This window comes from Urtica dioica, chromosome 3 (assembly GCF_054948205.1).
Source record: "Urtica dioica subsp. dioica isolate 48M chromosome 3, U.dioica_male_clone48M_v1_H2, whole genome shotgun sequence".
Lineage (NCBI taxonomy): Eukaryota > Viridiplantae > Streptophyta > Magnoliopsida > Rosales > Urticaceae > Urtica > Urtica dioica.
In genome coordinates this window covers 50,535,849-50,561,362 of record NC_142758.1, presented here as the reverse complement: position 1 = coordinate 50,561,362, position 25,514 = coordinate 50,535,849, and the positions used below count along the sequence as shown (strand labels likewise).

Below are 25,514 nucleotides of genomic sequence, written 5' to 3'. Positions count from 1 at the left end.
AAACTTGGTTGGTGGTTATATAATAATTAGGAATATATATTTGATATTTTGATAAGCTTGCTTTAGTCTGACCTCTACTGTATAGTTGAAAATTAATTTAATAGAGATTTTATTATAAGATAGGCGGCTCTATAGACAAGCGTGCATGTGTTTGGTTGATAGGTTTATTTTTTTAAATTTTTGGCTTAAATGATCCCTAACTTTTTTCACTTGAGGCATTTTAGTCCCTAAATTTTTTCTGGAAGCAAATTCATCCTCAACCTTCTATTATTTGGCAAAAGTTGTCCTTCCGTTAGTTTATTTCACAGAATTCTCACGTTCTTTGCGTGCATGGGCTGATTTGTAATAAAAAAATTTAAAATTTGATCGTTCCATAAATAAAGCCAAAAATCTCCATTCTGTTCTTATGCTAGGTCGATTCTCAGGCCGTGTAAGTCCTTCGGGGTCTCTTTTGTGATGTCTTCTCCGATCTTCTTCGGCGAGAGACTGAGAGGTATACGGTGCGAGAGAGCTCACGTCCCAGACTTCGCTGCCGATTACTCGAACATAGGCATCGACAATCTGCGACGGATCGAGCGGCATGGTGGGGCTTGATAAATTTGAGGTTTTTTTTTTTCTCTAGTGTTAAGAGTGAAGAAAAGAAGAAAAAGAAGAAGAGATAAATGACACTCAGAGAATACACGCTTGATGGAGTGGGAAACGAGGGATGGTGAGAATCCAAGCTTTGCAATGGTGTCCACTGCTATTTCCTCTTTGAAGTTTGAACAACCATTTTGATTTTTTTTTCCTCTAAGAATCAAACATAAAGTCTTAACAAATCTGAAGAAAAAATATTGAACCTTATTTTTTTGGGATTATATTTTGATTCAAATTAATTAATTCTAAATCACATGGAATCATGTTATATTTGAATTTTGAGCAACTTCATACTCATAGTGAGTTTCTTCAAAAAAAAAAAAAAAAAAAAGGAACAATAAGACTTTAAAAATTTATGAAATATCGGATTTTTAATTTTTCTTACAATTCAGCCCACATGTTCAAGGCACATGAGAATGTGAAATAAACAGACGGAATGACTAATTTTGCCAAATTGTAAGAGGTTGGATGATTGTGCTTCTAAAAAAAGTTTAAGGACCAAAATGCCTCAAGTGAAAAGCCAAAAAAATCTATTTTTTTATTATAGACGACGTGGTGTGATGTCGTTTTGCTTTTATAGTTGATGCTTAGAGGACGACATGTCTTTTTATAGTTGAGGGTTAGTGTGTGACTTTTTGGCATCAAGGACGAGTAGTGCGTAGATAGATCTGAGCAGAAATAATAAATGAGAATTGGAAATTCGTGGTATGAGTTTGGGGGATGAGGAATATGGTTGGCTGGTAGTTCAGCCTTATTAAAGCAACAGAGAGAGAGAGAGATCTGATCTGAAGTTGGATTCGATGGAGGAAGAGAAGAGCAAGATAGAGGCGGTGAGGGAGACGGTGATGAGAGAAGAGAGAGAGGCCAAGGCTCAGGATTTGGACGACGCGACGCTTCTTCGGTTTCTCCGCGCTCGCGACATGGACGTGCGCAAGGCCTCCGCCATGGTGGTCAAGTGGTGGCGTTGGAGGCGCTCTTTCGTGCCGCGCGGGTTCGTGTCGGAGGACGAGATAGCTGCTGACCTGGCACACAACAAGTTGTTCATGCAAGGCCTCGACAAGACCGGCCGCCCCATCGTGCTCGTCTTTGGTGGCCGGCACAAGCAGGGCAATCTCCAAGACTTCAAGCGTAACTACTGATTAACTTGGTAATTATTACCTACGTTTACGCATACATATTATTCACTGGATTCGATTGGAAATGCAGGGTTTGTGGTGTACACTCTGGACAAGATATGCGCGCGAATGCCGAGCGGGCACGAGAAGTTCATATCCATAGCGGACGTGGGAGGGTGGGGGTACTCGAACTCAGACATTCGCGGATATCTGGGCGCTCTCTCCATTCTGCAAGATTGCTATCCCGAGAGGCTGGGGAAGCTCTTCATGGTCCACGTCCCTCCCATCTTCATGGCCGCCTGGAATATGGTGTACCCTTTCGTCGACGCCAACTCCAAAAAGAAGATCGTTTTTGTCGACAACGCCAAGCTCGCTTCTACTCTCCTTCAAGACATTGACATTTCGCAACTCCCCGACATTTACGGGGGACAACTCTCTTTAGTCCCCATTCAAAACTCTTAACCTTTTTTTCCAAATTAATCACATTTTTTATTATTATTATTTATATACATATCTTATCTTCGCCATTCTCCCATCATCCCCTGTGTGTTTTACTTTTAAAGAGGATTATGGTAGAGCTGTACAATGGGGAGATGATCAAATGTTGAATGACTAAACAAATTTGCTCTAAGCACACGTTCCAAGGATTAAAAAAAAAAGGGAGTCGCTTTCATTTTTCTAATGTAATTTATTCCCTCTTTTTATTTCAACTATATATGGTAAATGAAACAGCCAGACTTCGTTTAAAAAGTTTGATTTTGTCTATGAATTGCGGTTTTATTAAGTACTAAATAAATAATTTCCACTTGCAACAGAGTATCAAACCTTCTTGTATTGAGCTATAATCTCCACCCCGGGAAAAAAAAAAAATACATTCTACTAAGTCATTACAACTACAAATGTAATGGCTTAATTCATGTCGTGGACGAAGCAATGCTGAAGCTCAATGTTTAACATTGAAAATGTTGATCATTCGAAATCATTTGTATCCATTTTAAAATAGTTTTTGTTTCTGTTTTTTATATATATTTTTCATTCATACGTACACAGAACAATTTTTCTCATATTACAAAAAAAAATATTGTAAAGATTAAATAATGGAGACGAATTGTTCTCTCGGATGATTGAACTCATGTCATCATGCAATAGGAGACCTCGCATGCAGGAGGTAGTGCCACCCAAACTAGATGTTCGGGGATAAACATAGTTTTTTTGTATTTCTTTCGGTATCATATCGTGAATTGAAAAAAAAAATTTGAGATATTTTATTTACTTTAATAATATTATTAAGATTGAATAGTTATTAGTTAATCAAGTGTTATAATTACAAAGATCTACTAATCCTTTTAAAAATAAATAAATGTGTATGTAGTATGTACGTAAATTTTGGATTATTTAGGTTTTGTACGACGCCTTAATAAGATGTTAATTACTTCATCTACGTTTTCGATTTATTTTTACGTGTTTTAGTAATATTTTGCTAATTGAATCAATACTTGAGTCCTTGCAATAAAACTCTCAGTATCAATGATACGGCTTCCGATATAGAAAAATAAATAAGAACTTGAAAAATGTATGTTTTATATACGTCATTTTATAACATAGTTAAAATTACGATGTAAAATGAGACAATAGTTGTAATTCATCTTGGCTATCGGCACTGAAGATAGTGGGAGGAAGGACTTCGGTTTGCTCAAATTGTCTCACGAAAATGGTCGTTTTCCGTGCCCGCAGAAGTGACAGGAAGAATTCCGACACATGTCAGTAATGGTAGTTGACGCATACAAAAGAAATGGTTTCCGCTGGTTTGTTTTGTGCCGTTGGATGTAAAATCCGATGGCTCATATTCAGTCTGCCATTATTAGTATCTTAAGGTTTTTTTTTCTCTGTTTTTCTTTGATTTCCGATGAAGCTTTTATGATATTGGAAATTACCACTTTCGATAGCACAGAAGTTCTTACCTTAATTGAAAAAAAAAAATTCCGCTTTTGGAAGTGTTGAAAATTTGGGTCATCGGAAATAGTTTTTTCAGTCTTGTCCAATAGCTAGGACGAGTTGTAATTATGTATAAAATCTTTAACATATCTAGTCGAAAACATTCATAAGATGGTCATGACATCATAAATATGCCTATGAAGTTTGTCATATGGGAATTTATGTTTAGATGGATAAATATATAAATTTATTATAGATTCGTTTTTCTATAATTGATTTACCTTGCGATTGATTACATTGTATATTTCCTTTGAAAGAACATGATCGCAATATGTTACTACTAAAAAAAAAATCCAATTATATTATCAAAAGATTTAATTTATATGTAAAAAAGGCGGGAACCATTATGATTTACTACGATGTCGATTGCCTTAATTTGATGATTGACTCTTCTAACGTTATATTGTGCAATCATTTCCGACTCTTTGCTCACGATGTACGTGTTAGGTACATTTTACTTCGAACCGATTCTAAACATTATTTTTTTTTACGCGTCTCTAAGTGAAATTTGAGTCTTTACATATTTTAATTAAACCTTTGAAGTGATACGACTTTTTTATATAGAAATAAAAAACTAATAGACTTTATGTTTCACATACGTAATCTTAGAATATATTTAATATTAGAATACGTAATTATGTATTATTGAGGCAAAATAGAGATAATTAATATTTTTGGAATGTAAATAATGAGTAATAATAATAAGGATTTTAATAAGGAGAAACAAAAAGAAAGAATTCGAAAGGTTGATTGAGGGAAGAGGTGAGTGGAGAAGTGTGTGTGGCCCACACCCACCGGGAAATAATAAACTATAATATTAATGAGAAATAATCCCAAAAAAGAGGGAAAACGAAATCCCAAAAGAGAGAGAGAAATTTCAAAATGGCGCCCAGGAAGGAAGAAGAGAGGGTATTAGTATTGGAATCGTTGTTTTCAAATTAAATCTTTCCAAAATCGGCATACGAAAGAAAGAAAGGGGTTCGAGAGATCTGAGCAGTCAACGACAATGGAGCTCCCCTGCGACGGCGACGGCGTGTGCATGTCGTGCAAGATTACTCCGACGGCGGAGGAGACTCTCACGTGCTACACGTGCGCCACTCCGTGGCACAACTCCTGCCTCTCCTCCTCCTCCCGCCCCGCCACCATGGGTGACGTGGCAAGCTGGGTGTGCCCCGACTGCGCCTCCCCCGATGTCTCCTCCTCCGCCGTGCCGTCCTCCGACCTGGTCACCGCCGTCCGCGCCATCCAGGCCGACTCCTCCCTCTCCGACGCCGAGAAGGCCCGCCGCCGCCAGCAGCTCCTGTCCAAGACCCCCGACAAGGACAAAGAAACCGTCGCGTCGTCGTCGTCCCACAAGAACGATCTTCTGGATCTCATCGGCACAACCCTCAACTGCTCCATCTGCATGCAGCTCCCCGAGAAGCCCGTCACCGTATGTAACCCCTTCTCTCGGCACATACAATTTCACATATCTTATCTGTCTTGTTTATTTGTTGTATGTGAAATTGAATGATAACCAGTAGTTCATAATGACGGTGTTGCAGACTCCGTGCGGCCACAACTTCTGCCTGAAATGCTTCGAGAAGTGGACGGGTCAGGGGAAGCGCAGCTGCGCAAACTGCCGGAGCGCCATCCCTGCGAAGGTGGCGACGAACCCGCGCATCAACTCGGCTCTGGTGTTTGCGATCCGGGCGGCTCGGGCGGCCAAGGCCAGCTCCCACTCGGGGCAGCCCAAGGCGTACCACTTTGTGCACAACCAGAACCGCCCCGACACGTGCTTCACCACGGAGCGCGCCAAGAAGAGCGGCAAGGCCAACGCCTGCAGCGGCAAGATCTTCGTCACCATCCCGTCGGACCACTTCGGGCCCATCGCGGGGGACTACGACCCCACGCGCGGCCAGGGCGTCCTCGTGGGGGAGTCCTGGGCGGACCGCCTCGAGTGCCGCCAGTGGGGGGCCCACTTCCCCCACGTGGCCGGCATCGCGGGGCAGTCCAAGGTGGGGTCCCAGTCGGTGGCCCTCTCGGGGGGCTACGAGGACGACGAGGACCACGGCGACTGGTTCCTCTACACCGGCAGCGGCGGCAGAGACCTCAGCGGCAACAAGCGCACCAACAACACCCACTCCTTCGACCAGAAGTTCGAGAAGCTCAACCAAGCCCTGCGCCTCAGCTGCCTCAAAGGCTACCCCGTCCGCGTCGTCCGCTCCCACAAGGAGAAGCGCTCCGCCTATGCCCCCGAGACTGGCGTCCGATACGACGGCTGTTACAGAATCGAGAAATGCTGGCGCAAAGAGGGCAAACAGGTATATCCCGAGCCACGCTGCTCTTCACAATCTGCTCTCTCTCTTTCCTGATTGATTTTATGAAATGCAGGGCTTCAAGATGTGCCGATATCTGTTTGTCAGATGCGACAACGAACCAGCCCCGTGGACAGCGTTAGTCACCTCTTTCTCACATTCTCATCTTGTCTTCTTTACAATGCGACTCACTCTCTGACTGTCTGCTATGTGTAACAGCGATGACCACGGCGACCGCCCAAGGCCGCTCCCTGTCATTAAGGAGCTGAAGAACGCTCATGATGTTACTGAAAGAAAGTCCGATCCTCACTGGGACTACGATGTATGTCGATACTCTCTCATGTAGTTTTGATTTGATAAGATTTTCACCGAACAATTATGGGCAGGAGGAAAAAGAGTGCTGGTGTTGGAAGAAAGCTCCACCAAATAGCATGAAGCCAGTTCAAACCGAACACATTGAAGAAGATGGCTCGGTTGTGATCAAAAGACGCCGTGCACAAACTATATCTGCCAGAGAGCGGCTTTTGAAAGGTATGGACCTCTTTTTTTCAAGACTCTGGGTAATATTTACTTTGCCTTGATTAGTGACAAAAACAAAAATGATGGAATTTGCAGAGTTTAGCTGCAACATCTGTCGCCAAGTTATGAGCCTGCCCATCACGACCCCGTGCGCTCATAACTTTTGCAAGGCTTGTCTTGACCAAGTGTTTGCCGGCCAAAGCCTATTGAAACAGCGGAATTGTGAAGGCAGAAGAACCCTGCGCGCTCAGAAGAATATCATGAAATGCCCTTCTTGCTCTATCGACATTGCCGAGTTTCTCCAGAATCCACAGGTATCTCTACTAAATTTACCCTGCTTGCTTGCATCGGGCTTGACGATCAATTTGTTTGTATTGGGATGACAGGTCAATCGAGAGCTGATGAATGTCATAGAAACCCTGAAGCAAAGTGAAGACGACGACAATGTAGATGATGCAAAGCAAGAGGCTGAAGTGAGTGACGAAGATAACGAGGAGGGCCAAGAAATTCTGGATGAACCTACAAAAGCAGAGGAAGAAGCCAAAGCTGATACAGACGTTGATGTTCAGGAAGCTGCTACACCGAAAAGCAATACCAAATCAGCTGTGAAGAGAGCTAGCAAAGATGAAACGAAACCCGTGGAAGAAGAAGCCAAAGCCGATACAGAAGTTGATGTTCAGGAAGCCGCTACACCGAAAAGCAGTACCAAATCAGGTGCAAAGAGAGCTGGCAAAGAGGAAATGAAACCCGTGGATGAAGATGGTGGTTTGAAAGCTGACGCAGAAGTTGACGGAGATGTGCCGAAACCGGTGGATGAGAAGTCGCCAAAGGAGAGCAAAGGAAGACAGAACCAGAAGCGAAAGAAGGCGGCGGAGACTTCACCATCGGGAACAGTCGGTGCAATGACTCGGGGCAAGAGGGCCAAAGCCCAATGACCTTCACGGGGGGGCCTTATTTTCAATTTTCCCTTTTTTTTTTTTATTTTATAAAAACACTAGTTTATTTTTGAAGTAGTTTTGTTCAGTTTCCCCATTTTGGTTGGCAGTCTGTCGTCTTATAGACAGAAGCCTAATTAAGGATCATGTTTAGTTGGACGATTAGTGGTTGATCCGGGAGAAGCTAAGAATGTAACTCATGGCGCTCTACTTGAGAAAGTTGAAACCAAGCAAAGAAATATTTTATATATGTGTTACTTTACAGACTTGTGTTGCTAGTTCATCTAATCAATATTCTGGTTGCTGCTCTGCTCCTCGAGCTTGCGAATGAGGGCCTTCTTCTCGTCTTGAGGAAGGGCGTTGAAGATGAAGACGGACTTGTCGCCGATGTCGTCCTTGATGGGCTGCGAGAACTTCCTTCCGGCGAACACCACGAGAAGCACCAGCGAGGCCCGAAGCAAGATGAGCTTGAAAGAGTCGTCCATGACGCCGGACTGGGAGAATCAAGGAACACAGAATATGAATGAAGAAAAGACAGGAAAGGGAAAAGAGAGAGAGAGAAGTGGGGTTACGAGGTGGCCGAGGAGGAGCGTGGGAATGAGGAAGGTGAGGAGGGCGGCTTCAAGCTTGCCGTAGCAGAGGCCTTCCTTGAAGACGAGGCCGGTGAGGGAGGCGAAGAGCGGGCCCACCAGCCACACCGCGGAAGGGTGGTCCAGCACGTAGCGGACCAGCCCCTCTCCGGCGGGGGCGGCCAGGGCGGCGTACGTCAGCACCGAGCCGGCGGCGCCCAGGCACCAGAGGGCCTGGAGAGCGCGCTTGATGGGCGTCACGTAGATGTGGATCAGCAGCAGAGACGCTCCCAGCCCAAAGCTCCCCACGGCGTACGCCACGTCCTCGCCGCCCTCCCAGAAGCACCCCGCCACCAGCGACGCGGCGGCGCTGACCAGGCCTGCCCTGTAAAGCAGCACCTCCTTCACGTCCGACTCTTCCACCCTCCATTCGCCGTACACACCCTGGTAGCTCCCACTATCTCCCGCCGCCTTCGCTTTCACCTCAAATTGAACCCTGCCTCTTCTTCTTCTTCCTCCTCCGCCGCCCACTGGCCACGGTGGACTCGCAGCCACGTTCGCGAACAACACTCTCGAAGCTGCCATTTCACTGAATCTTTTTCCTTCAAGTCTAACTAGACTATTGCCATTCGTTTTTTCTATTTTTGTCTTTTCTTTCTACGCCATCTGGGTCGTCTCTTTTGGGTTTGGGCCTGTCTTACTACTTGGGCTGTGGCCCACTTTGATCCAAATAGATGGCAACCCAAAAAAGAAAACCACGCGTGCGTTTTCTTTTATTTATTTATTTTTATTTGACCATCATCAGCGAGTACTAGAGAAGATAAGAAAAGGCGTGTGAATGGAAAAGAAGCCGCAAATATTGACAAAACGTGGAAAGCATTTTGGTGGGCCCACTACAAGTCAGGCATGCATGTTCGTCTTCATCTTCTGCTCTTTTTTTCTCAATATCTCATAAAAAAATACTTGAATTCAAAACTACGCCTTCTTTTATAACCTTAACTCTCAATTAACTTCGCTTTCTCACTTTTCTTTAGTATAATAATTATTTACATGCATGACGCCCAAACACACATGCTAATTGCTAAATAACAAGTACGCTTTTTTCTAGTTGCACCCAATATTATTATGAATTATGATGATATCAAACTAAATTAACACGCGCTCAAACTTTTGATTGTTCCCCCTCGTATCATTACGCAACAACAGCGTACGTTTCGATAAATCCAAAAGTTTATGATGAACTTTCTATATTTCCTCTTTTTCTTTTTGTTATTTAACAATTTATTGTCACGTACCGACATCATATTTCATTTAGATCGACTTTTTAGCTTATATATATAGCATATGACTAGTTACTAAACCGGGTCCATCTAGCCGTTTTAGTTTTCCGCCGCAACCTAATGCTATCCGTGTGTATGCTATCTTAAACATATCAAAATGTATTGTTTGCGAGAAAGTATATATAGAGGCAAGATTCCAAATAACTTCCATCAAGATATTCCTCTTTTATCCTTGAAGAGACAGCTCGCCATTATCAGTTTTGATACATATAAGTTTACGATTTTGATGTCCTTATTAAGATAAAGATGGATATAAGATTTCAGACGTGATTCCTTGTCTTTTAGGCGAGAGATTTTAGGCTTGATATGATTCCACTAAGTAAGTGCAAATTTCAGCAAAATCCTTGACGCTCTCCTTTTTCTTTTGAAACACAACATGAATACATATTCTATATAGACGTCTTAATAAAAAAGTTTCTAAAATTTTGATCGCAAAATTTGTCCCGCTTTTTGTTTATAAATTCAATTGACTATTAACGCGACAAATTGCATCCATTTACTAAAGTCGCGTCTATATGAAATTTGACAAAATAAAAGAGGAAAATTTGCATCTATTTTTTCAGTGGAATAAATAGAATTGAGAAACAGACGCGACTAGCCGAGTCTGAGTCGCGTCTGTAGAATTAAAAGAAAATAGACTCGACTTCGTCTCTATTAGGTTAATATTAGATATAGCTAAATCCCCCAAATTTCTTTTCTCCCTCACTATGAAATCTCTTCTCTGATTATCTTCTACGCTCGATTTCTCTGAAATCGACCGCCTCTTCGCCTCCGCCGAGTGTTTTCAGTGATTGTCTATCATTCCTCTCTCTCTCTCTCTCTATGTGTGTGTGTAAGTCACGGTGTTTGGCGAGACGATGAAGAGACGCGACAAATCGCGTCTAATGCGCTGCTGCCAAATAGCGGGAAACTCAATGGATGCGACAAGTCGCGTCTATTTCCTTACCCGTCACTGCGCGAAAGAATTTCAGGTGGTCTAAATTCGGGCATATACTCACGTTTGCTATCATATCTGATGAAATTTCAGACGCGACTCTGTTGGTACGTACTTTAAACGCGACTTTAAGAGTTTTAGACGCGATTTTTGTTGTGTCTAAAACTTTATTTTGTCCTAGTGATCTTCTCGCTCTTGCACGTACGGTAACCAAATAGAGTTGTTTGCATCCCTTTCTCTCGTGTCATAAGGTACGCGGTATATGGACATACACACATATCTCATAAATAAATATAAAACTAAGATGTAATAAGGATTAAACAGGAGAACATTCAAGGTGCATATATAGATACTCAAATGATAGTTGGTCACGTAAGCATACAAATGGTTTCGTGAACGGAAAACAAAATCCAATATTTATGCTAGTTTGCTTTGCAGTCGAGTAATACATATATAAGATAGGGATGAATAAAGTTAATTAAACGAGCTCGGTGGTTGCGTGGGGTGGTGTCCAAGATGTTGAATACATGAAACGGTACTGATACAGATAGATATACATAAACGTAAGTAGAAAACAAGTAAAAAAGACAGACACAAAAGGGTTTCCATGATATGAAGATCACGTCGATGGTGGTGGTGGGTAGTAGGATTGGTAATCATGAGGAGACGAAGACGACGACGATGATGATGTCGATGAGAAGTAATATTGTTGCTGATACTGATTGAAGAGCTGCTGAGTATTGATATCACGGCCATCACTAGGAGGCGGAGGAAGAGGAGGAGGAGTGATATTATTGGATGGTGGCATAATCGGTGGTGAGTAATTGATGAAGTCGGAGTCGTTGGCGGCGAGGAGTTGGGCGTAGTGGTAGATATCGGCCATGTTGTTGTTGTCGTAGTAATGGCCAGGTGGCGGAGGGACAGGTGGCGCTGGATGCGATGATGATTGGGTGGCGGCGGGGAGTAGCCTCTCGGGAAAGTTGAGCTTGGCTTTGCTGCCTTTGAACTTGAGGGCGGCGTTGTCGTAAGCGATGGCGGCGCCCTCGGCCGTGTCGAAAGTGCCGAGCCACACACGAGCTGCCTTCTTCGGGTCTCTGATCTCCGCCGCCCACTTCCCCCACGGCCGTTGTCGCACTCCTCTGTAGTGTCGCCTCATCGTCGTCTCATTCCCATCATTATTATTATTATTATTATTATTATTCCCTGCTCCTACACACCATTATATCCCCATTTTATATTACATGCTACGCAAGGCCATGAGGACAATTATTACCGGCAAATGAGATAAGGTCAAACATATCCATCTATATACAATGCTGGTCGTGAGACACAAACTCACGGAACTCCTCATCTACACTTTGACTTGACTTTTTTTATATTTTATATATGCCTTTACTTAATAGTTTGTCTGTTTATGTACGTATCATACAACGAATGGAGACTGATTTTGGGGGTAAAAAAAAAAAAAAAGAGAGTGCCATTTTAATTTGAAATTTTAATTCTTCACTTCAAGTCCAATAAGATATCAAATGAATGAGGGATCTATCAAATGATGGTGTTGGAGCATTTAAAAAACGTACCTTCCATGGGTGGAGGTTGTTGCACCATCAGATCGGAGTGATGAGAAGGAGGATCTTCCGACGGTGGCGATCTCTCTTTCTCTGACGGCGCTTCCCACTTTCCATGCCTCCGCGGATCCACCTTTGCTTATATCAAATAAACACTTTCTGCCTTCTTCTCACTCCCTTCCCTAATCCCTATGCTAGATTATATATATACACACATATATATATATATATGTATGTATTTAGTTTTGCCCTACTTTTATTTTAGCAGGTCAAAGGATTAAGACATCCAACGCTACCCACCACCGCCGATCGAACAACTCTCTCTCTCTCTCTCTCTCTAGAAAGGAAAGCAAAGGAAAGGGAAGCAAAATAGGGTTTGGTCTTCCAGTGTTTTAAGGCCTCTAGCTATAGCTGCTATATATATACACACATGCTACTTTAAATATCAGCCCAAAAAATTTAAAACTTGTATATATTCTATTATTTTAATATTGATTTTATGATAAATAGAAAATGAGTGTATCTTTGACTGGGGATTGAGTTATTAAATTACAAATAAAGTATAAACTAGTTGAACATGTGTCTCTGCTTATTAAATCTTTTTTTTTTTGAGGGACTCTGCTTATTAAATCTAGCGTAATGAGATTTCTACACATTTTAATTGCACGCTATAATTAAGACACAACAAACTTCAACATTTTGGTGTGATATATATTAATAATATATTTATTTTAGGGTTACGAATTCTCATTTATAAAACATTCGGCATACATATAATATATATTTTGTAATCAAGTATAAAAGCCCGCATTATTATTGACTATTCATAATTCACCATCTATGCAATGCATATATATGATGAATGTGGTTTGATTATTTGGGGTATAAAATGTTAACAATCTTAGTAATACACACACATATACAGTGGTAAAATGCAGGAAGAAAACTACGTGTAAAACAAGTCCAATGTGTATGTAGTTCGTCATATATATGAAATATGCATAGATTTCTTTACCAAAGTTATATATGATATTTAAATATATTAAGAGCGAGAATGATGATCATAATCTAGTTTGGTGGCATATAAATATGTGATCTCTCTCTCTCTCTCTCTCTCTCTCTCTCTCTCTCTCTCTTTGGTCAATTGTATGTAACCAACGATACATAAAAGAAAGAAGGCAGTGATCAGTGCATGTATGTGAGATCAATAATTCAAAAAGATGAAAATGGGCGGTGAGCATTGACAAAGACATGTATGTGAAAATTTTAATTAATATATATATATAATATTCTTGGGAACAGTATTTGTCATCAATAATATTCTCCTAGTATGCTATAATGAGAATGTAATATCGCGTGACAAATTTGTTCGTGTACGAAAAAATTGTATTGTTTTAACATGTCGAAAACTGCTATATATAGTGAGAACATTATTAATTGATCAATATCTTTTTTTTTTCCTACTCGAGTTCATGGGCATGCTGTTCAGATTGGCCTTCTTTCAGTGGTTTGTCGCGATAACTTTGCCAAAAAATCACTTGAGTCATCACGACGAATCACATACTCTAGAAAAACTCATTGTCTTTAACGAGAATTATTGGTTGGTCGCATACATACTTAAATATTTATGCAAAATATTAGCATATGTAATCTGAATTTGAATATTCAATGTGTTTTGACATCGTTAAAAAAAATCTTTAATTAGAGTTTCATTTTATAGAAGATTTTAAATTCAGATTATAATAGGAGGTAGTGTCGCTGAAGCTAGATGCTTAGGGTGAGAGAAGTATTTTGTTGGACATAAATTAATTATGTTTAAAAATTAAATGAGGCAATATTATGGTTACAAATATTTTCTGTTCCAATTAAATAGTGATATTATTTTTTTGGTTATAGAGAAAAAGGAAACTAGCACATTTTAGTGGTCAATCTCCTTATAATATTGTATGTGATTTTATTATTTGTAAATATTCGAGTGGGTAAAAGAGAAAGCAGTCAAACATGCCGATTATTACTGAGATGTAGGTGAAGCATTATTAGTTGGTAAGTAATAAATAAAAAGTGCAGAGTGAGTTGTAGGTTGGGGGAAGAAGAGGTGTGGTTCCCGCTCCACGCCCTCCAATTCAAAACCCTAAGCCCGCTCCGATGCGGCGGAGACGGAGTACTTCCGACGGCAATAGCCATCGGCGGCGGCCGAAGAAGAGCGAAGCAGTGTCGGAATCGGAGCAGCATTACAGGTGGCTGGTTCCGTCTTCCCCTCTGATCCAGCGCCACGGAATCGAGTTCCTCCGGCGAGCGAGAGACGCTCTGTGGCAAAAGCACGAGGACGAGGCAAGTATTCCACGCACATTCAAGTATATATTATGTATAATGCGTGATCATAATCGATGTGGTAATTGGCAGACGAAAACGAAGACGAAGAAGATCGTTGAGCAGGGAAAGATCGTGGGCTCGATTCCAGGTTCGAATTCGATGGCACGCAATGCATTCATTGTTTTATGTTATTTGTATGATTGGAAAGTGGGTGCGCAGGAATGGAGGTTGGATTCCAGTTCTTCTCCAGGGCAGAGATGGTGGCCGCCGGAATGCACTCCAACTGGTTGTCCCCGGTGGACTACCTCGCCAAGGTATTCAATCCAAACTCCACAATGTTGCGCTTGATCACGAAAGAGCGAGAAACAACCCTCATTGTCCTTGTTTTTTGTTTTTATGACAAGTAAGACTAGGGAGGAATGAGATAGATAGGTCAAAAGTTAACTCTCTCGTTCTAGTTATATAGTAACTAGTAGCTACTTGATTCCCGATCTATACTATACGTAACTAGTTTGTTTGGATACTTATCATCAAAGTTTTGTGCGTGCAGAAGAAGGGGAGCGCGGTGATCCATCCGTATAGTCTCCCTCTGGCGGTGGCGATCGTGTTGTGTGGCAACGGCGAAGACGACGAAGACGACGATGGTCCCGAAGAAATCGTGTTCAAGGGTCAAGCCGCGGACGGCCTCTTTGCTACCAAGTTTCAAATCCAAGACCAACTCATGACCGACGCTAACTTGGCTCTAAAGGTCTCTCCTTTGCTAACCTCTCTTTCACATCAGTTTCATGTATGAATGTCTTTGGTGTGCGCGCAGAATAGCATAAAGCACGACACGCCTGTCAGGGTTATTCGCGGGCATAAATGTGCCAATAGCTACACCGAAAAAGTTTACACCTTTGATGGCTTGTACCAGGTCCCCTCTTCTATTCACTGCCCTGATTTCTTCACTGACCTTGCCAACTACTTATATACATTATTCTCTCTTCTAGGTTGTTGATTATTGGAAAGAAAAGGGTGCTTCTGGTTTCAATGTTTTCAAATTCCGCTTAAAGCGATCTCCTGGACAACCTAGCTTGCTCTCGAACAAGGTCCTTACTTTTCGTGTGTGTGTGTGTGTGTTTTAAGGGATCAGAATAACTAAGCTCTATGAGCATTGCTTTGACTTGCACATATAATCTGGTGCTTCTTTTGTAAAATGTGTCATCCCGTCTTATAATGAGACCCTTGACATGTCTTCTAGGTCCGTTCTGCCCGTGCATCCAGCTCTAGTGCTCGCTCGGAAATAGTTGGGTATGAAATACATGAGCTGAGCTTCATTGGCAGTGCGTTTGCACTTATTAATCTTGATTGAAGTTTTTTATAATTGCTTTCTTTTGTTTTGTAAGGCTTGTGAGCGAGGACATTAGTAATGGAAAAGAAAGTATACAGATCCCCGTTACAAATGAAGTTGACAACCCACCTGTAGCACCAGAAGGTGAGACCTAAATAGCAATGACATAAGTCTTAACACTTATGCTCTTGTTTCTATTCTGATTGATTGTAGCCTCTCTTCTTCTTTTTTTTCTTTTTTCTTTTTTTTGCAGGATTTACGTACATAACCTCTATTGAAATCTCACGCAGCATTAAGATCCCAGCGAATGCTCGTGGATGTAAATGCAAAGACAGATGTACGGATCCTGAGGCTTGCTCTTGTGCCAAGCTTAATTGCTCCGAATTTCCTTATGTTATTCAAAACGGCGGTAGGTTAGTGCTTCTACCAATGGGTGTGAACCAGAGCCATATTGAATTGTGTTGATAATTTCAATTGTAAAAAACGATTTCTATACGCTGTTCCAGAAACGAAACAATGAATGAAATCATCTTGTGAATTTCCTTCCAATCTTGTGAAACAATTGTTCGATATTGCTATGGCAGAGTACTTCAACAATGCTGACACAGGAAAAATTGAAGTTAAGCTCATTTGTCTTGATCTCATGTTATATTTCCCTGTTTGACCTAGATTGATTGAACCCAAGGATGTTGTTTTTGAATGCGGACCAAACTGTGGCTGTGGAAGTGATTGCATAAACCGTGTATCGCAGCAGGGACTAAAATACCGGCTTGAGGTAATGTGATTATCACTATCTGCTCGCACTGAATAGGTTGACAAAATTTGGAATGATTGTTGTGAACAGGTGTATCGGACTTTGGATAAAGGTTGGGGCGTTCGGTCGTGGGACTATATCCCTTCAGGCGCGCCCGTGTGTGAATACATCGGAGTGCTTAGGAAGAGCGATGAAGATGAACTAGAAACCGCGACTGAGAACGAGTTCATCTTTGAAATCGACTGCTTGCAAACGATTAACGGGATCGGGAGCCGAGAGGTACACTTGCCGTAACATCTCTGTGCGCGTCTCATTTTGCATCATCATATTGGTTTTTATTTTGTTTTTTTTAAATGCAGAGACGATTTGGGGGTGTGAGTCTGCCGAGGAAGCGGCATTGTGCGGTGAAGAGAAGCACGGAAAGCGGAGCGGAGTATTGTGTCGATGCCGGGTCAAAGGGAAACATTACGAGGTTCATAAATCACAGCTGCGAGCCAAACCTGTTTGTTCAGTGTGTCATGAGCTCTCACAGAGACCTCAGGCTGGCTCGAATAGTGCTTTTCGCCGCAGACAACATAGTTCCCCATCAGGTGAACCCTCTCGCCATTGCCATTTTTGTGGCTGAATAGTTGTTTATGCATTACTACTTCGTGTTCGCAGGAGCTCACATACGACTATGGCTATGAACTCGACAGCGTCGTTGGTTCTGATGGAAAGATTAAGAAGTTGGCATGCTTTTGTGGTGCCACTTGCTGTAGAAGGCGATTGTACTAGCTTCATTTTTCAAAAAAACACCGACATCATCGTATTCCGAGCAACGTGACATTCATTAATGATGGCTTAATCAGGAAAAAAAGAAGATATTACACAATCATTTTATGAAGATGCCGGTAAAATTCTATGAAATGACCCCTAAAACATCTAATTTGATGACTAGCCTTCTTGATTCTTCCAAAAAAAAAAAATGATTGCCTTCTTGATAAAGCTTTAGAATTTATTTTTCTTATCAACAACCAATAATTAATTGTTAGAAGGAAAAAAATAATCAATCAAATTAATTTTGAGCAGTGATTGTGTGTCTTATTACTACCTAATTCCCAATTTTATATTTGTACGATGATGAACAATATTATCACGTAATCCCGGTGGAGTTGGACATCCTACCAAATGCTGATTTCTCTTTTGAATATGGACCCCTTAAAGTTAAGATTTACATATAAACAACAGTGAAATTACTACTATGCCCGTAATTGTAGATTCTTTATATTTCATTACCTCTTCTACTTTTGGTTTCAAAACTGTTTGTATAAAATAAATAAAGATTGTGCTTCACATCATGTTCCGCCATAGAAGTCAGTTTTCAACTTATATACACGCACAGGGATAACAATTTAAGACGTTTATTTTTCATAAACAACGAAGTCGAAAGTACTGAAAGCAATAATTTAATTATTTTCTTTCATAAAGATATGATACACAATGAAGTGCAAGCGCAATAATTTGATATTTTTTGTCTCGTGTAATAAAAGAAGACAGTGCATTGATGAGTTTCAGGACTAACGATACATTCTAATTGTTTCCTATTTTTGGTTGCTCTTCTGATTGATACATTTTGGTAGAGTCACGTAAGGAGAGGAAGTTTACGTACAAACACAGAGGGATTACGTGTTCTTTACTCAATGTCTGAATATATATATAAGCTGATTACGTAGGGTATGGGAATTGAAAATGATAACACATTTAATTACTAACAGTAATTAGCATTGAAAACGAGACGTTTTTATGTTTATTAGGTCTATCTCTATCTTGCTGAGGACATGGATGATGCATAAAACCAAGCCCAGTCCTGGAGCTACAGAGGTGGATTGCGTTTATGTAAAATGAAAATAAATGAAAACGTAATATTTGGAGAAATGTATATCAGATCTACATTGAATCATCTAGAGGACAAAGTTTTGAATCATCTTAGACCTATATTGTATATTAGATCTACAGGGTTCATATTGTTGACCCACCAGAAGTGCAATTAAAATACGATTTAACTAATTGAATATTTCATAATAAGATAAAAATGTAAGAATGGGTGACATTATTGTAAATAACAAAAAGGCTAATTATGTGGATCATAAAAAAGGGTAATGGTGGGATTAGATTAGATTGAAGATAAGGGCATAAACCTTTGATAGGCTTAAAAATCACAAGCCTTATGTGAGCAGTCCCAATCCCAAATGGTCCCAAACCCTTTCCCATGACTCATATGAGCTCATGCGCTTCCAAAACCTATTTTGTAAGGCTTGTATTATCATCTTTAATTTATGATTATGCGGGGTGATTAAATCTTTTAAGCAAATCTCTTTTTTTTAATTTGGATGGTGATGTATGGCCAGTAGGAAGGGTAGTGGTACGTAGCCTCATAGAAAAAGGGGTGGCTTTAATAATGGAGGGACCATCCATCGCCATCCATAAGCACAACAATTAGCGATTAAGTAGGACATTAAGACCATTGATTCCAAGTGATTTGTTCTTGCTTATAAGTATTATTAGTGCTGGTAGGGTTAGGGTACCGTCCCATTGTTTTACTCTCTTTCTTCTTTTCCCTTTTCTAATTACAAAATGAAAACTTGAAATGTTTTTTATTTGAGCAATAATATTCCGTGAATTGTATAGGATCAAGGGAGAGAGACAAATGAAGAATGATCACAAAACGCATTTAAGAACAAATTGTGTCCAAAAAAGGAAAATGATAGAGGGGTATATAGGACCAAATTTTAGTGTATCCCTTCCCTCCCTAGCCTAAAAGTAAAAAGCATTTTTATAAAATGGTAATTAAAATCGAATAGATTTGGTAAGATACGGACGAATGAATGACCCTTGGTCCCTAGCCTCCTGAATTAATTATATGTGATAAAGAGGCATAAAATCATATTACTATTACTAATTATAATAATTAAGGGGTGGTTAAGAAGGGAAGGGTCAATGACTTTCCTTGTTGCAAAAAAAATCATATCTCATTATTTTGTTTTTCCTTTGCATTTCTTAAATTATTATCGTCATTAGGATTTAGGACAGGACTTGTTATTATCGTTCTTTTTTTTTTTTTTTTTATTCAGTCGAAAACGGCGTAACGGGATGGCGTCGGAGGGCGAGCCGGCGAACGGCGGCGAGGAGGGAGGGCGGACACCTCGGCTGCCACGGTGGACGCGGCAGGAGATTCTGGTGCTGATTCAGGGGAAGCGCGTGGCGGAGAGCAAGGTGCGGCGCGTGCGGACGGCGACGGAGACGGTGGAGCCGAAGTGGGCGTCGGTGTCGTCGTACTGCCGCCGGCACGGCGTGAACAGAGGGCCGGTGCAGTGCCGGAAGCGGTGGAGCAACCTCTCCGGCGACTTCAAGAAGATCAAGGAATGCGGCGACTCGTTCTGGTCCATGCGCAACGACCTCCGCCGCGAGCGGAAGCTTCCAGGCTTCTTCGACAAGGAAGTCTTCGACATCATGGACGGCCCTCCGACGGCGGCGGCGGAGCCCCCTCTCTTGGTGTTCGACAGCCGCAGAGGCGGCGCCGACGAAGGAATATTCTCCGACTTCGAGAAGGAAGACGAAAGAGTCGAAGCCCAGCCCTCGTCGGTAGTGCTCCCAGGTAGCTCATCTGCTCCCTCCATCGCATTCCCTTTTTCATTTGCTCAGCTGTTCGTCTGACTGCCAGCTGGCGGTGGCGCTGATTCTCCGGCGGCGGAAGAGCGGGGAAAGGGAAAACGGAAGCGAACGGCGGAGGAGGAGGAGGAGGAGGAGGGAGAGAGTGGGAGTGAGAGGAGGAGAGTGGTGGATGTGCTGGAGAGGAACTCAAATGCTCTAACGGCCCATTTAGAGGCCCAAAAGGCCCATTTGGAAGCGTCGCAAGCCCAGTCCAGCTCTCTCCTTTCCGTTCTCAATAAGCTCGCCGACACTCTTCTCCGCATATCCGACAAGCTCTAGCTCTCCTTCTTTTAGGCCCACACTAACTCATCATCATCCCCTATAATATTCTTCCTCTTATTATTCCCCCATCAAATAAATATCATTTATTAAATCATATATACATTGTCACCATGCAATAAAGAAAGAGAAGTAACATATATATTCTTAAATGCATATATTGTTAGAGCTAACATAACATGTATCTTATATTTTATATTTATACAAGCAATATATATTGTGCGTTGCCGAATAAGTTATATATTTTTGTTTAGAGGAATAAATATATAAAGGTATGTCCAAAAATATTTAAATTTGAAAAAAAATGTATTTAAAATTTTTTTAGAGACATTTTTATCTTTCTGATAAAAAAAAAACCGATACAAATGAACACTACTTATATTTAAAGTTCAATTTACTATTTTAAAAATAATAATTACAAAACACTGTTAATTGAACAGTGTTTTGTGAGTGTCCCCCTTCCTCTACTTTATATATTATACGTAATATGATATTACTACATATAACAAACTCAAATTGATATAAACATATGTGATGTTTATGATCATCTCGATTAATAAAGAAGAAAAAAAAAACTTCATTATGAAATTAGTATCATATACGCATAATTCACCCTTATTTATAAATATTTATACATAAAAAAATGAGATCTCTTTTAATATATGCATCACATCGCTCAATAAAGAAAAATGAACTCCACATTATTATTAAATCACTGTTATATACATAAAATTTATCATTATTTATAAATCTACAAAGAAGAAAAAAAATACTAAAATAGAAATTAATGAAAACTTGAATAAATTAAAATGATTGAACACCTTATAAGTTGTCTATGAGTCTGTTTGGCTCGGCATTTAAACATGCAATTTCATTCAAATTGTCTCCATTTAAAATGAAAATTTTTAAGGCCATTCATGCTGATATTTTAAATCAATGTTTGAGAATTTCATGAAAAAAGCAATTCAAACGGGAAATAAAATAATTTACGTTCAGTAACAACTATTTAAACGATATAAAATGTATTCATATTCGCAATTCTTAAGCATCTTATCAATATCATTTTTTTCAAGAAAAATATAAACATACCTAATTTTCTTGTTTTCATGTAAATTATAAAATAACTAAATAAATTATCATACATAAAACTCAATTAATATGTATTGTAAAACCCTCTAAATATAATTTTTAGAGATCTATATATATATATATATATATATATATATATATATATATATATATAAGTTATTCCTTAATTTGTTTAAAGGTTAGCTGTTATATTTACTTGTTTCTAATAATTAATATCTTCTATTTATAAAAACTATAAAATCGATATGTATTGATGATATCTTATTAAACTATAAATCCTAAATTTTTTAATTGTTGACAGAAGAAGATGATTTTTTTTATTTAGCTACTACGATTAATAATAATTTATTAAAATCTATAATTTATCGTTTTAAATGAAAATTGAATATATATATATATATATACATATAATTTATATGAACAAATATATATAATAAACTAATATATTTAAAATGATGGACATTATAAATGAGTTTAATTCACTTATCTACTAAAATTATAAATAATAGTCAAAATTTCATTGAAGCTCATTTTTAATTACTTGAATGATTTTTATTTTTTATTTTTTATTTTTTTTACTGAAAACACATAAAATCATTTAACCCATTTATTTAAATGATAATGACCCATTAATATAATGTCAAACACCCTCCATGTATCCGCTAACTCTGAATATAATTAAATGTAGAATACCAAATTGCTCGCCGTCTCGCCTTCTCCCACCGTATCGCACCGTTTCATCGTCACCACCACCGTCTCGCCTCAGTAAGTACGTTTTTAACGTTTTTTAAAACCTTGCTTAGACCATATTCTTATGCATTGAGGTTTGCATTTCTTATGCTTTTTCTATTGGAGATAAATTTTCATTCTGTTGTTGATTACTCAGAAAGGAGAACATAAAAGATACAACGATGCCCAAGAGAAAATAAATTGTACCTTTCGTGTCTAGTTCAACCATATAATCCCTGATTTGCACAAATGTATCTGCATATAATCTCATGAGATTAGAAGTCTCAAAAAAATGTGAAAGATATATGGCATGGTTGTCGATTTTCTGATTCGGGTCTAGCATGTTCAGATGTGCCTAAATCACGGTTTTTAAATGATATGAATGTGAAATTTTCTATCACGACGCTTAAAACATTCTATGATGAATACCATTTTTTTTTTAAATGGGCTTGTTTGTATGATGGTAAGAAAGTTATTGGCTTTAAGATCGGGTTGAATTGCTGTTATCCTGCTTCTGGGGTTTCATAATTTTTCTTAGCTGTTTGAACCTCGAATGTAATTTACAAGATCATGGGAAATCATTCGTCAAATTTGTCCCTTACTTTATAAACTATACTATGCTAATGGAAAGATATGTCTGGCGATGATCAGCTCGAACACTACTTCATTCAGTCTTTCAAAGCTTTGCGTAAGGAGATTTTTACATGGAAGCACCGCTGGCACAGCATAAACGCGATGTTGCTCTGTCGTCGGTTTATAAGATATTGACACTCGATGTGATTGAAGAGTAAAGCATCTCCGATATAGTGAACACATGTTTGCGTATAGTCCACCAAGTGGGAACAAAAGGCGAATTACTGCAACGGCCTGATCTTGGCAACTCAGACGTAGGAATGCTTGTTCCTTTCCTGCTTTCTTACTTAGTATTTTCTTTCTGACCTGAAATATAAAACTGAGAAAATAATGGCACGGTGTAGTCAAATCATTGCTTGATGATAGTTAGCTCCTTGAGTTTGGAGTTGCCACTGATAAGTTGTTGAGAAGCAGATCATACGCCATTCACGATGATTTTTAGTTTCGGTATTTTCAGAAATATGAATTGGCTCTTGGGTAGAATAGTGATCCCACTTCCTCTGTAATGTTGTACGTATAACATCTTACACTTACCAACATCATCTGTTGCCGAGACTTGAGAAAAGAGAGTGAAATTACTCATTTTCTATACCCCATTGTCTCACTGTGATATTTATGTATATGTGGGGATTTCTCTGCTAACTTTTTTTGTCATTATTTGCTGTACAGAGCTCTGTGCTGAGCAGCGAGCATGCAGTGGAAACCAAACAATCAGAAAATTTCAATGCTACGGTTTCCATAGGTTTAGCAATATCAGGAGTGGATGATATTCACGAGTCGTAGCTGATGAGTTAACCGTATGGAATATTCCAATTCCTGTGCTCTTTGCTAAATGTTGCTGAGCAATCAGGCGTGGATTCGAGATCAAATTCCATAGCACTTGACGAAGACGTGCCTCTTTTCGCTTTGGGTTTGATCAATTCCACTATACAGTTGGCTTTCTTTTCTTGCGTGCTTTTGAGGCTTGCACAGAGCAGACACTGAGCGTCGTATCAGGAGTGCTTTCCCGGTTAATAGTCCGGAGCAGAATCAAGCAAATCTTGGAAGAGTACAGTCCATTCTGGTTGGTCAAGTGCGATCCGAAGAAGGGGCTAAAATTCCTGCAAGGAACACATCTCTTGCCTGAAGAACTTTGGTCCTAAAACCGTAGCTTGCTTCTTAAGGTACACTTAAAAAGCTTACCTTGAAGTGGCCCATTTTCAAGTGTCCAAAGCCCAGTCCTTTCTCTTCTCCGACAACTCTCTCCAGCCCATTACACCAACTCATCATCATTTGCAAATAAAAATCATTTTATTATTTTTATTTGTTGAAAAGCAAGGCCTGTATACTTTACTAGTTCGGTTTGTGCTGTCTTTGTCTGTCACTCTCTTTTCGCCCCCTCTTTTGTGTGTTGGCCTTCCTTCTTTCCATTTGATTATCACTCAAGTGTTGTGTTTCATTTATAAATTTTAAAATTCGTCTTCCGCTGATGAACCATTCTACTATACAATATATAATTTCAATTACTGAGAGTAATACAAGCTTAGGAGCAGCCAAATCTAGATCCTGCGTTGCATTTGTACTTTGTAATAATAAGACTCACAGGGTCTTGTAATTATAAAAAAAGATCATCACTCGCTGCAAATTAACTATTTTGTGCTCTACCAAAAAAGACTGACATGAGATTCCTTCTCTCATCATGTCACAATGTACCTGGTGGCTCGATTCAATGCCTATTAACCTTTCTTAATACTATTTTTTTTTTGGTGAACTAATCAACTGCTTCTAATTCCACTTACATGAAACGCAACACATAATAATCCAATCAAGATTCTATGATTTATTTATCACTGCTTTGGATTCAATGTATGAATAGCATCCCTATAAAGAAATAAAAAGAGAGGTCCAATGGTCAAAAAGATTGCAACTTATTAGACGACTATCATATAAAGTTTGAAGCTCTCATCCCAATTTCTCTTCCTTTCCTCACTTTCTTTCGTTCCAACACCCAAACCATTTCACACTCTTGTTTTTTTGTTTTTTCTACGTGTAATAACCTTAAGCCATAATTACGTAAAAATGACGTAATTTAGAGTTTAAATCATATACCTTTTTTTTCATTGGAAACTTTTGATAATTTAGAGTTATGTCTAGTCCAACAACAATGACTGCCTTCTCTTATACACATCAAATCCACGACCAATAACTTGTTAAAACTCTTTTTCGGGAAATGAAATCGATTCAATTCCAGAATCCAGGGGATTTATTTGGAGCCCGTAATAGAATGGGTAATACCAAAAATATGTAGTCGGATATTTATTAGACAAATAAAAAAAGAATTAAAGAAAAAGAAGAGGAAGAATGAATGGTTATTAAATAAAAGGAGGCGTGGGGGCATATAACAGAGTGTGTGTGGGTGAGTGTTTATAAAAGGTGTAGACCTCGACCACTAATTAATTATTAATCTAAGGATTAAATTAAACAATAAAACTCTGGTTTTGCACATCTTTATAAAATCTAATGTCTCCTCTTTTACAGTGTCATTGCTGTATTATTTTAGTGGTCCATGCCCCACTTTTTTTTACCTTTTTCTTTTTTGCTCCCTATCATAAAAGAATCTATTGTTACATGTATGAATGAAATATGAATTCAAAACATAGGAGCGACAATAAATACATTATACACGATAATAATCACATCATTGTGAAAAAAAAAAAAAATTGATTGTTGTTGATGAAAACAATTTGCTACAGTATTTATCTTAGTAAAAATCTATCTATGTCAATTCGTCATATTTGCTACACGTTGTG

The 25,514-nt window shown here is 39.4% G+C and overlaps 6 protein-coding genes across 6 annotated transcripts; 4 read left to right on the top strand and 2 right to left on the bottom strand.

Annotated features, from left to right (window-relative positions):
• Positions 1-945: 945 nt before the first annotated feature.
• On the top strand, positions 946-2,382 carry LOC149403644 (uncharacterized). Its single transcript, XM_089608212.1, has 2 exons — positions 946-1,764; positions 1,843-2,382. The coding sequence occupies exons 1-2, from the start codon at positions 1,437-1,439 to the stop codon at positions 2,211-2,213; spliced, it is 699 nt and encodes a 232-aa protein (XP_089464338.1). The 5' UTR covers positions 946-1,436; the 3' UTR covers positions 2,214-2,382.
• A 2,178-nt stretch (positions 2,383-4,560) lies between these two features.
• On the top strand, positions 4,561-7,763 carry LOC149403643 (E3 ubiquitin-protein ligase ORTHRUS 2-like). The gene is made up of 7 exons (XM_089609113.1): positions 4,561-5,178; positions 5,291-6,049; positions 6,120-6,181; positions 6,263-6,365; positions 6,430-6,574; positions 6,659-6,876; positions 6,949-7,763. The coding sequence occupies exons 1-7, from the start codon at positions 4,753-4,755 to the stop codon at positions 7,495-7,497; spliced, it is 2,262 nt and encodes a 753-aa protein (XP_089465239.1). The 5' UTR covers positions 4,561-4,752; the 3' UTR covers positions 7,498-7,763.
• Positions 7,709-8,710, bottom strand: LOC149403642 (integral membrane family protein). The gene is made up of 2 exons (XM_089609116.1): positions 8,070-8,710; positions 7,709-7,991 (listed from the first exon to the last, which is right to left on the bottom strand). The coding sequence occupies exons 1-2, from the start codon at positions 8,649-8,651 to the stop codon at positions 7,782-7,784; spliced, it is 792 nt and encodes a 263-aa protein (XP_089465242.1). The 5' UTR covers positions 8,652-8,710; the 3' UTR covers positions 7,709-7,781.
• A 1,940-nt stretch (positions 8,711-10,650) lies between these two features.
• On the bottom strand, positions 10,651-12,331 carry LOC149403641 (uncharacterized). The gene is made up of 2 exons (XM_089609117.1): positions 11,921-12,331; positions 10,651-11,549 (listed from the first exon to the last, which is right to left on the bottom strand). Exons 1-2 carry the CDS (start codon positions 11,946-11,948, stop codon positions 10,960-10,962), a joined length of 618 nt encoding a protein of 205 aa, XP_089465243.1. The 5' UTR covers positions 11,949-12,331; the 3' UTR covers positions 10,651-10,959.
• Positions 12,332-13,782: 1,451 nt separating this feature from the next.
• LOC149403640 (histone-lysine N-methyltransferase, H3 lysine-9 specific SUVH4-like) lies at positions 13,783-17,164 on the top strand. The gene is made up of 13 exons (XM_089609115.1): positions 13,783-14,239; positions 14,312-14,369; positions 14,441-14,535; positions 14,772-14,969; positions 15,036-15,134; positions 15,211-15,309; positions 15,462-15,511; positions 15,607-15,695; positions 15,805-15,964; positions 16,221-16,326; positions 16,396-16,584; positions 16,665-16,895; positions 16,966-17,164. The coding sequence occupies exons 1-13, from the start codon at positions 14,054-14,056 to the stop codon at positions 17,077-17,079; spliced, it is 1,674 nt and encodes a 557-aa protein (XP_089465241.1). The 5' UTR covers positions 13,783-14,053; the 3' UTR covers positions 17,080-17,164.
• A 2,012-nt stretch (positions 17,165-19,176) lies between these two features.
• LOC149403639 (Homeodomain-like superfamily protein) lies at positions 19,177-20,452 on the top strand. Its single transcript, XM_089608173.1, has 2 exons — positions 19,177-19,939; positions 20,006-20,452. Exons 1-2 carry the CDS (start codon positions 19,435-19,437, stop codon positions 20,272-20,274), a joined length of 774 nt encoding a protein of 257 aa, XP_089464299.1. The 5' UTR covers positions 19,177-19,434; the 3' UTR covers positions 20,275-20,452.
• The last annotated feature ends 5,062 nt before the right edge of the window (positions 20,453-25,514 follow it).

Excerpts from the sequence above, each read along its gene's own strand:
- LOC149403644 (XM_089608212.1), top strand. The coding sequence starts at position 1,437 with ATGGAGGAAGAGAAGAGCAAGATAGAGGCGGTGAGGGAGACGGTGATG. Across the intron at positions 1,765-1,842 it reads CAATCTCCAAGACTTCAAGC|GGTTTGTGGTGTACACTCTG; the intron begins GTAACTACTGAT and ends TTGGAAATGCAG.
- LOC149403643 (XM_089609113.1), top strand. The coding sequence starts at position 4,753 with ATGGAGCTCCCCTGCGACGGCGACGGCGTGTGCATGTCGTGCAAGATT. Across the intron at positions 5,179-5,290 it reads TCCCCGAGAAGCCCGTCACC|ACTCCGTGCGGCCACAACTT; the intron begins GTATGTAACCCC and ends ACGGTGTTGCAG. Across the intron at positions 6,050-6,119 it reads GGCGCAAAGAGGGCAAACAG|GGCTTCAAGATGTGCCGATA; the intron begins GTATATCCCGAG and ends TATGAAATGCAG.
- LOC149403642 (XM_089609116.1), bottom strand. The coding sequence starts at position 8,651 with ATGGCAGCTTCGAGAGTGTTGTTCGCGAACGTGGCTGCGAGTCCACCG. Across the intron at positions 7,992-8,069 it reads CGCTCCTCCTCGGCCACCTC|TCCGGCGTCATGGACGACTC; the intron begins GTAACCCCACTT and ends TGATTCTCCCAG.
- LOC149403641 (XM_089609117.1), bottom strand. The coding sequence starts at position 11,948 with ATGGTGCAACAACCTCCACCCATGGAAG. Across the intron at positions 11,550-11,920 it reads ACAACCTCCACCCATGGAAG|GAGCAGGGAATAATAATAAT; the intron begins GTACGTTTTTTA and ends AATGGTGTGTAG.
- LOC149403640 (XM_089609115.1), top strand. The coding sequence starts at position 14,054 with ATGCGGCGGAGACGGAGTACTTCCGACGGCAATAGCCATCGGCGGCGG. Across the intron at positions 16,327-16,395 it reads GACTAAAATACCGGCTTGAG|GTGTATCGGACTTTGGATAA; the intron begins GTAATGTGATTA and ends TGTTGTGAACAG. Across the intron at positions 16,585-16,664 it reads ACGGGATCGGGAGCCGAGAG|AGACGATTTGGGGGTGTGAG; the intron begins GTACACTTGCCG and ends TTTTAAATGCAG.
- LOC149403639 (XM_089608173.1), top strand. The coding sequence starts at position 19,435 with ATGGCGTCGGAGGGCGAGCCGGCGAACGGCGGCGAGGAGGGAGGGCGG. Across the intron at positions 19,940-20,005 it reads CTCGTCGGTAGTGCTCCCAG|CTGGCGGTGGCGCTGATTCT; the intron begins GTAGCTCATCTG and ends TCTGACTGCCAG.